This window comes from Zophobas morio, unplaced genomic scaffold (assembly GCF_036711695.1).
Source record: "Zophobas morio isolate AGI-343-1 ecotype UQ-CSIRO unplaced genomic scaffold, CSIRO_AGI_Zmor_V1 ptg000891l, whole genome shotgun sequence".
NCBI classification, from domain to species: Eukaryota; Metazoa; Arthropoda; class Insecta; order Coleoptera; family Tenebrionidae; genus Zophobas; species Zophobas morio.
In genome coordinates this window covers 57,630-70,277 of record NW_026972993.1, presented here as the reverse complement: position 1 = coordinate 70,277, position 12,648 = coordinate 57,630, and the positions used below count along the sequence as shown (strand labels likewise).

At 33.8% G+C, this 12,648-nt stretch overlaps 4 protein-coding genes and 1 long non-coding RNA gene across 5 annotated transcripts; 2 read left to right on the top strand and 3 right to left on the bottom strand.

Annotated features, from left to right (window-relative positions):
- Positions 1–215: 215 nt before the first annotated feature.
- Positions 216–2,103, bottom strand: LOC135122113 (nucleolar complex protein 4 homolog). Its single transcript, XM_064046338.1, has 11 exons — positions 1,961–2,103; positions 1,810–1,907; positions 1,717–1,753; positions 1,527–1,641; positions 1,374–1,467; positions 1,171–1,313; positions 1,051–1,111; positions 728–999; positions 590–678; positions 433–534; positions 216–368 (listed from the first exon to the last, which is right to left on the bottom strand). Exons 1-11 carry the CDS (start codon positions 2,054–2,056, stop codon positions 264–266), a joined length of 1,212 nt encoding a protein of 403 aa, XP_063902408.1. The 5' UTR covers positions 2,057–2,103; the 3' UTR covers positions 216–263.
- Positions 2,104–2,822: 719 nt separating this feature from the next.
- LOC135122116 (metaxin-1-like) lies at positions 2,823–4,667 on the top strand. Its single transcript, XM_064046343.1, has 11 exons — positions 2,823–3,017; positions 3,067–3,143; positions 3,242–3,313; positions 3,367–3,514; positions 3,659–3,712; positions 3,767–3,855; positions 3,908–4,011; positions 4,066–4,147; positions 4,194–4,384; positions 4,436–4,478; positions 4,533–4,667. The coding sequence occupies exons 1-11, from the start codon at positions 2,867–2,869 to the stop codon at positions 4,665–4,667; spliced, it is 1,146 nt and encodes a 381-aa protein (XP_063902413.1). The 5' UTR covers positions 2,823–2,866.
- On the bottom strand, positions 4,572–7,409 carry LOC135122110 (uncharacterized). Its single transcript, XM_064046336.1, has 17 exons — positions 7,381–7,409; positions 7,229–7,327; positions 7,067–7,172; positions 6,893–7,008; positions 6,678–6,783; positions 6,537–6,623; positions 6,375–6,437; positions 6,270–6,318; positions 6,035–6,206; positions 5,902–5,977; positions 5,740–5,840; positions 5,650–5,686; positions 5,451–5,598; positions 5,280–5,380; positions 5,107–5,221; positions 4,887–5,045; positions 4,572–4,825 (listed from the first exon to the last, which is right to left on the bottom strand). The coding sequence occupies exons 2-17, from the start codon at positions 7,294–7,296 to the stop codon at positions 4,716–4,718; spliced, it is 1,614 nt and encodes a 537-aa protein (XP_063902406.1). The 5' UTR covers positions 7,297–7,327; positions 7,381–7,409; the 3' UTR covers positions 4,572–4,715.
- A 901-nt stretch (positions 7,410–8,310) lies between these two features.
- LOC135122109 (uncharacterized) lies at positions 8,311–8,933 on the top strand. The gene is made up of 4 exons (XR_010279243.1): positions 8,311–8,406; positions 8,516–8,637; positions 8,689–8,785; positions 8,832–8,933. It is a non-coding gene; the product is annotated as an uncharacterized LOC135122109 (long non-coding RNA).
- A 164-nt stretch (positions 8,934–9,097) lies between these two features.
- LOC135122114 (uncharacterized) lies at positions 9,098–10,936 on the bottom strand. The gene is made up of 10 exons (XM_064046339.1): positions 10,868–10,936; positions 10,720–10,798; positions 10,502–10,606; positions 10,076–10,447; positions 9,923–10,008; positions 9,832–9,869; positions 9,677–9,779; positions 9,504–9,623; positions 9,324–9,449; positions 9,098–9,270 (listed from the first exon to the last, which is right to left on the bottom strand). Exons 3-10 carry the CDS (start codon positions 10,557–10,559, stop codon positions 9,211–9,213), a joined length of 963 nt encoding a protein of 320 aa, XP_063902409.1. The 5' UTR covers positions 10,560–10,606; positions 10,720–10,798; positions 10,868–10,936; the 3' UTR covers positions 9,098–9,210.
- Between the last annotated feature and the right edge of the window lie 1,712 nt (positions 10,937–12,648).

The following is a 12,648-nucleotide window of genomic DNA, read 5'->3' as shown; positions in this document are numbered from 1 at the left end:
GCCGTATTGTTTTATGTGAGTTTTAATTAGCAAAGAAAATTCGCTCGTCTAATGTTAACTTGAACTATTTTTATATCGCCAAACAGTAAACTCCGCAAATATGATAAAAGTTGAAGGAGTAATAAAAAATTTTACTAAACAAGCGCAGCACGGCAATGGCCGAGAAGCAAAATATAAAAAGATTTTGAGTAAATATTTTTAATTAAGGTCTTGGGAATTGCTACGTAAGGCCAAAAAAGCTGCATGGCAGTTGCTATCACAAATCAGTCTAAAGTCCACATGGGCATTGCTGGTGTTAATAACCCAGATGGCGTGCTAAACTCCAAAGGCACACTCTTTACTTTCTTTTTAAGTTCTTCTTCAATAATCTAAAGTAAAATTTAAGTTCAAGTTCACGGATAGCCGGTTTCCTTAATAAAGGTATAGATTAACCTTTGTATAGTCATGATTAAGAAACTCTCCAATTTTATAATCAGCGACACCGAACGGCTCCTTAAAGGACGCAGCAAACTTTGAGAGCGAAGGAACATAATGCTAAAAAAATTGTCAAAATTATATAGAATTACTATTGATTATCTAATAAAATTACGTTCATCAGAGCGTCCAGCTCCCATAAACTACTCTCAATTGCCAATGAACGTTCTGGATCGACTTCTTGATAGTCATAACAGTCTTCCCCTTAAAAAAAAAAATGAAGAAAAACAACGTAGCTTAAGTTTTATAGCACCTGCAGATTTATAGCGGTGGATCATCGGCAACGTGTTAGGGTGCCGCCGAAGAAGATTGTAAATTAGGGGCAGAATCACGGCCACGCCAGAGAGAGGAGCACGGAGAGCTAAGCGGCAGAGACGCTTTATGAAGGCGGCCACCAGGGAAGCTGAAAGGAGAGGCGAAGACAAGCATTGATCCATTAACGCTAAGAAACGGTGACGATGCTTCATAAAAAAAAGTTGATGATCAAGAAGCGAGTAAAGTTTCTTATAAAAATCGTTATAATCCCTTAAAAAATATAATCCAATAAACTCCAAAAAAAAAAAAAAAGAAGTTTACAGGTCGTATTTAGTGATCAGTACGTAAAGACCGCTAAGGGATAGAAGGCTGTAAACACCGCCTATTATGTGCGTGAACGCATTGAAGTCGATGCGAATAAATCATATCTGATTTGCTGACCCTTATCGTACGATTCCGTTAGAAAATCGATCAGTAGGCGTGGCTTGTTTAGAAAAGGGATGATGGACTTTTCAAGCATTAATAAAACCCGTTTGTACACGCGTAGGGGAAGTAGTTGCCGCAAGAACGACAACCAAAAGTGGCTGAAAAACGGGCAGTCTACATAAATTAAATTAATTTAAAAATTAATAAAAATATTTTACCTGAAGACTTTGCGATGAGCAGAAAGAGAAACAATATCCGCCTCTTGTTCCAAAAGCTTCCGAGTTTTAGTAATAACAGTTTTGGCAGTATACTCTAAGCGGCCCCACAAGCATAATTAAAAATTAATTTATATATGAATTTACAAATAATACCGGTTTCAATAGGAGCATAGTAAGCGTTTAACTCGGAGGGAACACGTGGAAAACATACTGAAGAGATCAAGTCAAAAATTCGAGTGGATAATTCAGATTCACATATTTTAGACTTCTATAATAATTATACACAGATATAATAGTATAAAAATTAAAATAGAGTAGCCAATATTATTCATTATATATATACTTGGCGAACGGACTGCGATCTCTTTTTAATAAAGGTTCTATAAAATTTAAAGATTAAAGAGAAGAATAAAACATTTAAATAAATAAAGCGAACGTCAAGTTTTTGTAGGTGTAGTAGCGTATGTCGTCAAATTCTAGAAGGTAAGTAGTAACGAATTCACTTATTAATCCTTGATTATAATGCTTAAGTGTCTAAAATATAATATAAAGAATGTCCAGAACTACTAGTACAATTAAAAACGTACCAATAGAGTATATATAATTCTCCGAAATAAAATATTTGGAAAAAAGTGGTTGCTGGAATTTAATAGAGATTGGGCTTCAACATCAACAAATTGCATCAAAATCCTCAAAATGACGATCTTTCCATTTTAAATTACAAGTGGATATATAGCTATATATATAAGCTAATTAAACTTGGATCTTTTCTTCAGAAGTAAATTTCATAACTCTTAAGGAAATCTTAATAAAGTTTAAATACATTTCATAAAGCCATTTCCTATAAATTGTTAGGGGAGTGGAATCTACTTTACTCCAAAAAATTAATTCTCCTAATTTTACTAAATAATAAACATTGTATACTCGTTGCTGAGGGTATAAGGAGCAAATCGCCCTCAGTTATATAAGACTTAAAAACTTTGTGAAGAGAAGTGAAAGCACTAAAAACAACATTTTCGCATGGATCCTATTATAAAAAGTTTTTTTTTAATAATAGTGCGTAGTAAGTAAAAACGCAAAATGTATTTTACTTCACAATAAGTCAAAAGTTCAAGCAATGAATTCGCATTCTTACGAGCTGTCAATAATTCCTTCTGAAGTAAGTTTATTTTATGCGACTTGTTAACTTTACTCATTGACTATTAAAAGTTCTAATAGAAATAGGAGGATGTACTTTACAAAAAATATTGTACAAAAAGGGGTATTCGCCTCTATTCAAGAGTAAACCATGTGACGTTTTGCCGCGTGACATTTCACCGACCCATAAAAAGTTAAAAGCTTTAAAATCTTCTTTTTGAGTAAAGGAAGGCGTACTTCTCGATTTCAAACATTACCTCTGTATAGAGCTAATAGTTGTATTAATTTAAGTGGTGTCTTTTACTATTCTTTTGGTCTATAGATAGAATATATTTGTAGTTTTTTAAGTTTATTTGATGGTTTCCATCCCTGAACTTTACGTGTGGGAAGGTGATTTTGGGTTGTTTAGCTGCGACTACGATTGTTTATCTGTTGTAAGTTATTGCCTTATTAAAGCCATACCCATTGTTATATATCCTTGCAGAAATCCCTTACTATCACCATCAGGTTTTAACTTTTCCCCCCTTTTTTGTTACATACCTTCATTATTACACAGGTAAACTTCCTTTCATGAGACACAAGGGGAGCTTGGTAGGTGGTGTTGAGCAAATTATGCATTATTTGAGGGAATTGGTATTTGCTTTTAAAAGTTTTTAGGAAGGTTGTGTAATTTGTTTTACTTTTCTCTTCTATTGTTGCTTTGAGATGTTTACTCTTTTCACTTGTTTTAGGGTTTTGGTGGGGATTATTCTTTAAGTTATGCAATAGAAACGTACTTTTTGCAAAGTATCACCCCCGCAATGGTTACTTTTTAATAGCCTCGTATTATTATTGTCCATTTTTATATTCTTTGTAGGTTTATTATTTTATGTATGATAAGCAAGGTTATAACTCCGTTAGTCGCTGGCTGTCGGCGAGGCTTCCTTTTCCCCTTTCCTTGTTTTTTCCCCATTCTCTAAGGGAATTTCATTTGAAAACTTTTCTGTACAGCTCGAGTAGTAATTGTATTACTTTTATTGCCCTTGAAAAAAATCTATTTTCCCCTTTTTTTAGTCGTATTGTTTATTGAAGAATTTGTTTTTATATATATTACTTTTGAATTCTTCTTCTCAAAAGATGTATATTCATAAAATTTAATGTTTCTAAAGTAGTTTATCCCAACATGTTTACATCGGAACATGTCTGTGATAGCCATAAGGAAGGTGAGTATTTTTAGAGATTTTTTCTTGGTAATTTAGTAAGAATTTATACTTTAGGAAAGTTGTCTTCTAAAAAATCTCTTCTGAATTTTCAGATTCCTCTTGGCGCTGCTGGCGATATTCAAAACATTACGTCTTGGGAATCAGTTATTATAAAATACTTCTCACAAAACACTTTTTATATATAAAACTTTATAGATTAGGAATCAACTAATTATGTGTTTAGACGATTTAGAAAAATTTTACTTTGAAGAAACCAGTCGCCAAAATTCTTTAGGGGACTCGTATTTTTTTGGAACGACGTATAGGCAGATCTATCATTTTAAATTATTACTATGTGAAAAAGTTAATTACAGAGCGACCAGCTTAGATGCGTTTTTGTACGGGTACTTTTGGTTTATTGAGAAGCATCCCGCCTTCAGAGACACGCATTTGTTTGTAAGTGCGTTGCTTTGGTGCGATTTTCTTTTAAAAGATCGTGTAGACGATCATCCGCGAACGTCAAAGCCTTCTTCGCTTGGTCGAGACTGTGCACCGGACTTTTTTCTCTACTAGTGAAGTACCCGATAAGTTGGTGCTGGGGCAGTCGTTTCGCTCAGCTATCCCGTTAGAAGCTGTACCTGGTTTATCATTGGTGGATCAAGCTCTCGAGTATCCTGAGGACGATGACACGCGGTTTACAGCTGCTTTGCTGCCGGCGGTCGTAAATTATAATTTTTTTTCAAGGTTAAGTTCCTACGACTCTGACTCTTCCTACGGAGGCGGCTCGGTAAGTTTGAAACTGACTTTTTTTAATCATTCTACAAATACCGCTAACACGCAGAATAAGGAAAGAACGTTATCTTTGAAAGAAAAACTCCGAGTGGCCACGTGCGTGTCGGTGGCTGCTGTAGTGATACTCTATTACGCTATTCGTGCCAATGTGTTGCGCATGAAAGTATCGGGTCGCTATACTTAGTTTCATTTGTAACTAAAATAAAGCTTAATATTTATTGGCTATCGTTTTCTATTCTTTAAAAGTTATGAAATTTTTAAGCATGTCCACGTGACCGCATTGCACAAACTTGACGGATGGCCCATATTGAATTGTTAAGTTGTATATCGCCGTTTTCAGCTCTACCACATTGTTATTAACAAGTAATTGTAAAACCACGTGATTTGGCAGAGCCGGAAATACCCCTGAGAACGGCCTTTTCTCCTTGAACATGACACGCGGGCATCAAAGCCCGCAGGAAACAGACACAAAGAGCCAAACAAATGGTGCAGGAGAAGAGAAGCAGCCACTCTGGCGTCCACAGAGATGACTCGCCAATACAGAAACAACACACATGAGTTACTACCAATACGAACATTGTTAGTGCAGTCCGATGTGTAAGCAAATACTAAAGGGAGCAAACCCACTAGTAGCAGGAGATACAGCCATAGACAACTCTTCAATGCAGAGGCAGTATTGTTTGGACCTGTTGCATGCTCGTGCTGGAATATAAACTCCTCAACTTCCTTAGTAGTAGACTTGCCATGCAATGTGAGTTAATGTACTCCATACTAAAGAGGGGACCTATCACAGTACCAGAAGAACAGTAAAGGCACGTGATTCGTTGTCCTTTGTAAACGGCTGCATGTTTTGAAGAGGTGCGTTTTGCAGGGCGCTTATAATCAGAGAGGAGACGGCTGCAATAATAGCAATGCGGCCCCATAAGCAGTTGAAAAGTATAAATGAGTGAATTGTAAAAAAAAACACCTTGTGTAGACCACGTGATGATCTGCCAATTGGTAAACAGGGAGGCGCGCTTGTACTCGGGCAGCTCACCTAGAAGCATCCGGAGCAGTGGGGTTTCTACTGAATCGAAGGGTACATAGAGGTTATTCTTCTTCCTTTCCAGCTCTGCCTATTATCAATATTATGTCGTGGTCCTTCACGGCCGAATTTAGTAAAGTACGTTTTGGTTCTTCATAAGCATGTGCTCATTATAAGCACTAATAGGGATAATATGTCTTAAGACAGAGCAATTAAGTAGAAAAAAAAATACTTAATAGGTGGCTTCAAACGAAAATGAAAGGTTTCATAGGGAAACGCCATATTTGGAGGGCAGGGATAGGGCGCTTGGCTGGTAGGTGGTCGCTGCTGCTGCTGTTGGTACTGGAAAATTAACATGTGATAAGCCCCTTTTTTAACAAGTGGAAAAACGCACGGGGGGGGCTGTGCCATGAAGAATCCAGCTACCAAAGTTGACCAATAGCAAACCGATTCTTTCCTGCAGCCCTTTTCTATGGGCAAATGAGAAAAGATAAGTAGCCAATGGGCAACGCAAGGCATGTAAGGACTTTATAGAAGTAAAAAGGCAAAAGGCCCAAAGCTTAATTCGTTCGCTATAACAATCTTTAGGCTTTTTATTGAAAACTCGTAAAACAGGAGAGTAGGCTGGAAGGGCCCCCGAGTGGGTGTGCGCCCCGGCGCGAAAGTCCCTCAGCGAGAAAGCAAGCTCTTCAATGAGATCTAATTGGATATGAAGTCTATAAGCGAACCAATAATAGGGCAGTAAAAAGGAATAAAGCGTACCCAAACAAAGTGTCAAGGCAAAGTTAATGATTTTGGATTGGTTAATTTCCTTCAGTAAATAGTAAATTTTTTAGTGTATAAAAGTTAATTGGGCACTTGACTTACATGAAAGAAAGAAGCGTCCAGCCCGTAATACGAGGCATCTTTGATGTACAAATAGGCCAGAAACTTTATTTAAATATTACCGTTGATAGACGGAAGTAACAAATAAAGGCTTTAAATATAATAACTGCTGAATTATTGATAATAGAAAGCATAATGAACAACCCTTGTAAGATGATTTTTACTCGTGACAGCCTCGCTCACCGTCCAGTCATTGCTACTGTAATGCAGTGACTCACTAATGCCAATCCTCTTTAGGAAGGCAAGCGCCAATAAGAAGTTTTTTTAAAAAATTCTTTAATATACTTGAGCCATGAAGTGAGAAAAGAGGGCCTGTCGCACACATAGCAAATAGCCCAATGAGAAGTTGACAACCAAGCATTGATACAACAGCGCTAAGAAGCTCACTTTCCTTACCGCGTGATGCATAAAAAAAATAGTATTAGTCCATAAAGTTTGTAGCTATTACTATTATTATGCGAAAATAGTGGTGCAAATTTCACTATAAAGAAAGCACATACATTTCAGCGTAGGGATAAACGAGAAAAAAGAAGGCTAGAACAGAACACGTGGCGTAGAGCGTAGACTTATACAGATGCTGACGGTGACGGGATTTTAAAAAAAAGTGCCATTCCTCCTGTCCAGTGCTTGGCGTTACTCGACATTAAAGCTTAAAAAAATAAAGGTAAGCAAACCTCTACTACTGGAAATACAAGGACTTCCTCCTCGTTGACTACTGCCAGAATTGCATAAACTAGTGCAAAAAAACTACCGCAGTACTCGGCGAAAAACACGTGTCCTCTAAAAATTCTCGTGTATGAAGTATAAATTATTAAAGAAAGAAGTAAAATCTATACTTGTGGGAGGTTCCGGCCGTATAATATAAAACCCAAGTGAAGATGTAACCCAAAAATATATGAAGCATAATATTAAGAATGTAACTCGGTTGCAGCAATCTACCGTAGAGCGCATAAATAATAAAATAATTACTTTTGATAATGAGGATCACCTCTGAAGGATATTCCAATTAGATTTAAAAGGGGTTCTTCTAACTATTAAAAAGGTAACATAAAAAAAGATATATAAAAATCCCCAAGCTATTAATGTGTTATAAACTAAAATACCTGCAAATATTTTTGGTTGCGAAAAAAAGTTCATGAAAAAGAGAATAATAAGTAACACAAAGATTGGATTTACAAAATCCAATGAGAAAAAATCTAGATGATCATTTAATATATAGTAAAAATTAAACATATGAAGATAAAAGAAGGCTTGTGAACAGTAACGAAAAAACTCCGTGTACCAGTACGACTAAAAAAAAATTAATATAAGAAGGAATTTTATGTTAGAAAAGACAGATGAATCCTCTATAAAACTTAAAAATTACAATCAATTAAACAATTAACAATTCTACAAACTAATTCTGTAAGTACATTAACAATAATTACTTATCCAACTAAGATTCACCATGACGGCTACTGGCCATATCAAAAATGGTAGCAACAGGCTTAGAAACATATAACTTTTGACTATCTAAATTAAATTAAATTAACAAAGAATTAAAACGAAAAGTATGATAACATAACGAATACTTTATTAAACTCCCTCCTTGCAAACCATTTTTCAGTACTAGTTACGCTATGTTTCAAAGCCGGCACGGTATACAAGTGGGGCATGGCCGAGTTTTTAGTTATATTGAATAAAGTACAAATAATACTAAAGAAATAAGGCTGACATAAAGAAAAAAGTTAATAAGCAGTGCTAACGTTGATATTTAGAGGCAGGGATAACTTATAGATGGTTGCTAACACGCGGTGTGCATTTTGCACAGAAGTCGAGGGTTAAGTAATACATAACATTTTAATTTTGAAGTTTTATATACATGCTAAAAAATTTGTGACCAACTCATTTTATATTGGTTAGCTGTTGAGTTTTTGGCTTTTGTTAGCTAATGGAGGAAAGCGAAGAGGACTATTATTTAGAGAAATATTTAGCCGAGAATGAATTAAGGTCAGAAGCTCTGAGACGGGAAGCAGTTAATTAATTCAATTTTAAATTACTTTATAATTTTTAGTGTAGTCGTGAAGTTCTACATCATTAATTCCTTTGTTAACGCTGAGATTTTTATCGAATTCTAATAAAAGGAAGGATTTACTGATGGTTTAATAAAAGGAGAAGAGTCTGTTTTACAGTTATCTTTCGACGCTGGCTTTAAAGATGGTTTTTCAAAAGCTTATAAAATTGGAAGATTAAAAGGTTTAATTAGGTTTAAACTTTACATTTTTGGTTTAAATAAATTAGTAATGTTCCTTTGTAGCACTTTTAAAAATGTAAAGCCTGATGCGACGGATTTTGCGCAGTTTGATGGTGTAGTTAAACCTTTTGAAGTTATTGAAGAATTAAACCTTGCAGAAGTACTTTTCGTTAAGATTTAAAAAATAATTTTTAATTCGTTTAAAGGATTTACAAGGTATTCCGCTCTCTACTATTGATTGCTATGAAGGCAAAATCGAACAATTTTTTAACAAAATTGGTCTTAAATGTACTGATTTTGTACCTTAAGGCTTGACTTTTTTGGTTTTTTTTAAGAGAATGCAGTAATCTCTACTTTATTTTTTTAATACAAAGAGAATAAAGAATATACTTTATTTTAAGTTTTTTTTTTTATTTTTACGGTAGCTTCCGCGTTATTACCTTTTTTATATCAAAATGCTTAATTTGTTTGGAATTCGAATTTTCCTCGAGTTGAATTAATCTATCTCGTCTATCTTAAAGGTTCGAGCAATATCCAAATACTGCCTTTATAATTTATATTCACTTTTTACACGTAGTTACTCACTTAGATTATTTCTTTATATCTTTTTAAACTATTTTCTACGGCGTCTAGGTAGCGATTGACCTAAAAAAAAATTAAGTGCGCTGTTGAAATTGCATAAAAAAGTTAATTGCCACCTGTGCTGGGGCGATAACAGCGTTGTGCTTGGAAAATTCGGGAAGCGCTGTGTAAGCCGCCTGGACATTGTTTATGATCTTGATCCGTTGGAGATACTCCATGTGGTTTAAATCTGGATCTGTATACTGAAAGAAATATATTTAGAGGCGGGAAGCAAGTTTACGTCGATCTTACAAAACCTTGGCGAGCGCCTTAACGAAATTTTCGATGGAGTATCGCCAGTCTCTAGGATTCTTGACATCTCCAATATTGATGCGGTCCCGCCAAAGTTTGTTTTTGATAGTTTCATACAGAAATGCCTTGAAGATTTTAAGTACCCTAATTTAGATTTAAATTTTAAAAAAATTTTTACTGGATCGATCTCTATTTTTTCGTAGGCTGTGGAGGTATAGCTTGTATTGAGTAACTGAAAGTTTACCGAAAGATTGTCCTTTTGATCATTAAATTCGAGCTGTCTTTTAAATAAAAGTAAAAAAATTGATAACTTAAAAAGAAGTAAGAAGAAACCCCATTTTGCTTTTTAAGTTATAATCATCTCGAAATTTCTGTTACAATTTTATTAGTATTATTAAATTTTATAAGCATACGAGTCAATTACATTATAAAAAAACTGTCTAGTGTTTCCATGATCGCTAAATAAAACCTCTTGCTTGAATATATTTAGACGAGATTCGGTGACAATCTCTTTAACCGCAATAAATTATCAAAAAAAAGTTTAAAAAAAAAAAGTTAAAAAACTAGTAATTAAAACCCGAATTATCAAGAATCGCCTTTTCTTCAAGTTTATGAGATTGAATCGGAATTTGTTTCGGTACATCTTTCTCTGCTTTTCTAACGAGATTGGGTATACAATAGCCGGTGGTTTTTTTTTTTTCTGTCTGCTCTGCATTTTTTTTTAATTTGTTCTTTTGCTTCAGTAGTTGGTATGCTCTGATCATGTCAAAGCCGTATTTGCGTTCCTTTGAAACGGTCGAGGGCATCTCTTTATAGGCAGTGTTATAGTTTTGTAAACTTTTTTGCTTAGCTGAATTCTGACCAATATCAAAAGCTGGTTGTTTGTTTACAGCGAAAAGATTATCCATCTTTATGCCACTTTTTAATTTGGTTTCACCAGAGAATGGCTCTTGTTTAGGAATAAATTAAAAAAAAGTTAAGATAATATTAGGAATATTCGTACGTGACTCTATTTTGGACTGGCTAAAGTCTTTAGGTTTAATTTTTATACCTCCACTCATTTCTCTAGAATCTGAAATATCCCGCTTTACATAAAGAGATGAAGAAACTGAATGTTATTAGTAAACTTAAATTTATTATTACGGAAATAAAATGAAAATATATAAGTAATAAAGTAAAGTATAAAAATATAAATAAAAAAAGTAAAAGCATAGTTCTTACTCTTTGAAGGAAGTGGTTCGCTCTTTTCAGATTTAAGATCAACCACTTTCACGGCCGTTTCTTTTTTAAAAGAAGAGACCTTGGAAAACAAAAAAATATTATAAGTGAAATAAAAAATACTTAAATATTTTAGCTTTTAAATGTATACCTTAAAAAGATCAAAAATCAATTCCTTCTGCTTTGCTTTAAGACTGTAAAAATAGCACCATCTTGTAACGTATGTGTTCTTGCTGAAAAATAGCATTTATTTAAAATTTACCATGAGACTGACAGACAGTTTAGAGAATTATTGATAATGTTAATATACAACTTTAAACATGGTCGCCAGTGCCACGATTAGGTCAATGGTGCGCAATTTTTGCAGTCGCACGCGTTTAGGGGTTAGAAGGGTTTTTGTAGCAGCTTGATCTGTTTACTTATTACATGATTTAAAACGGTCGCCCTAAAATTATTCTCTTTTCAAAGAATATAAAAATTTTCTACAGTTAGATCTTCATACACTTAATAGATTCCCAAATTTAACTGTAAAGAGGCTTACGATTTCGTTATAGTATAGCTTATTTATTCTCTTACAATGCTACTTAAAAGAGTTTTTTTTTTTCAAGTATTGTATAATAGGTGATGCAACTTGCTTATACTAGAATCTAACATGAGAACCTCTAGAGTTATCTTTATTGTATTTCAAACAATTTTAACTTTTCGAAATACTCGTTAATAAATTAAGTATATAAAGCCAGCTAAAAGCCTCGAAGGAACAAACTATTTGAAGTCTAGAAATATACGCAGCTATAGTTCGGACAGTTTTCATTAGTAAGACCTTATTAGTACAGATTTCGATTGAAAAACTTGCAAGAGATCTTCTAAAGGTCTAATTATACTTAATATTTACTTAGTAAACTGAGAAGAATAGGTTAAACAACTTTAAGGTTTTCGAAGGCTAAATTGATAATAGTCACATCACCAAATAGTATAAAGTCATTTCTTCCAGGAGCAACAAAAAAAGTATCTTTTTACATATGATGAACTATCTTGATGAGTTCATAAATTCAATTTGTTTAAATTAGAACTTAATGGTTCAATTGTACACAATCTTTTGACTTAATTATAGCGAAAGCATCACTAATATGAGCAAAAAATTTATCCTTCCTAAATCTTTGAGATGGTCGACACCATTGAATGCAATAACTTAAAAAGTGTAAACATTATTTATGTCTCAGGGATTGTATGTACCGTATGATATATTGCTGAAAGCAATAGTTTAAATTGACTATATTAACGTTGTAATTATAAGCAGTAGCCATGATATAAAGCTTAAAATGGGTTTCTAAAGGTCTCTAATTATAAAAACAGCACACTAAAAGCTAATGAGAATCTTTTCAGCTCTTGAATAATTTTGTTTAAGCCTATTTTCTTATAGCTAAATTGACAGTAACGGTTGTGCACTGGTGAGCAATAAAAGCAAAAGAGAAACAAAGTTCTTTAAACAACCTCGCGAAATGCTACCAGTCAGGCACTTCATTGTCAGCTTGATCGTCTACAGTGGAAAATTTCAAATTATAATATCTTTCACCTTCAGTTTGAGGTGATGAGAAGCGCTTTAATCTTTAAGTTTCTTTCCAAGTCATCAATCCATTTAACACAATCAGAAAAAAAAAATAAGAAAAAAATTTGCTTAATGAAAAAGTATAGTAGCTTTCAATTCTCACTTTGTAAAGTGTTGTGTTAATTTAAATTTTACTTTAAAGTCGTCTCTTGGTATACATCATATATGTTTATGTAATATCTTTAAAAAGGAGAATTATAATTACCTTATATTACTCTGGTTATGTAATTATTTTTTAAGTTACTATGAAATTGCACTAAAAAAAATAAATATTATACGAATAACTATTAATAAATGAGACCCGCGATTTTCTTTAATAATTGTTA

Bases quoted from the DNA above. Each gene is read 5' to 3' on its own strand.
- LOC135122110 (XM_064046336.1), bottom strand. From the start codon at position 7,296: ATGCTTCATATATTTTTGGGTTACATCTTCACTTGGGTTTTATATTAT. The intron at 5,978-6,034 runs GTCCTTACATGC...ATTTGCCCATAG, and splicing joins TGCCTTTTTACTTCTATAAA to AAAAGGGCTGCAGGAAAGAA. The intron at 5,381-5,450 runs GTGTTTTTTTTT...CTATTATTGCAG, and splicing joins CATCACGTGGTCTACACAAG to CCGTCTCCTCTCTGATTATA.
- LOC135122113 (XM_064046338.1), bottom strand. From the start codon at position 2,056: ATGCAATTTGTTGATGTTGAAGCCCAATCTCTATTAAATTCCAGCAAC. The intron at 1,314-1,373 runs GTAAAATATTTT...CCCGTTTTTCAG, and splicing joins GCTCATCGCAAAGTCTTCAG to CCACTTTTGGTTGTCGTTCT. The intron at 535-589 runs GTAATTTTATTA...CAATTTTTTTAG, and splicing joins AGCTGGACGCTCTGATGAAC to CATTATGTTCCTTCGCTCTC.
- LOC135122116 (XM_064046343.1), top strand. From the start codon at position 2,867: ATGGTTTCCATCCCTGAACTTTACGTGTGGGAAGGTGATTTTGGGTTG. The intron at 3,856-3,907 runs GTTATTATAAAA...AAAACTTTATAG, and splicing joins ACATTACGTCTTGGGAATCA to ATTAGGAATCAACTAATTAT. The intron at 4,012-4,065 runs GTATAGGCAGAT...AGTTAATTACAG, and splicing joins TCGTATTTTTTTGGAACGAC to AGCGACCAGCTTAGATGCGT.
- LOC135122114 (XM_064046339.1), bottom strand. From the start codon at position 10,559: ATGAGTGGAGGTATAAAAATTAAACCTAAAGACTTTAGCCAGTCCAAA. The intron at 9,870-9,922 runs GTAATTGACTCG...AAATTGTAACAG, and splicing joins CTAGACAGTTTTTTTATAAT to AAATTTCGAGATGATTATAA. The intron at 9,450-9,503 runs GTTTTGTAAGAT...TATTTCTTTCAG, and splicing joins TCGTTAAGGCGCTCGCCAAG to TATACAGATCCAGATTTAAA.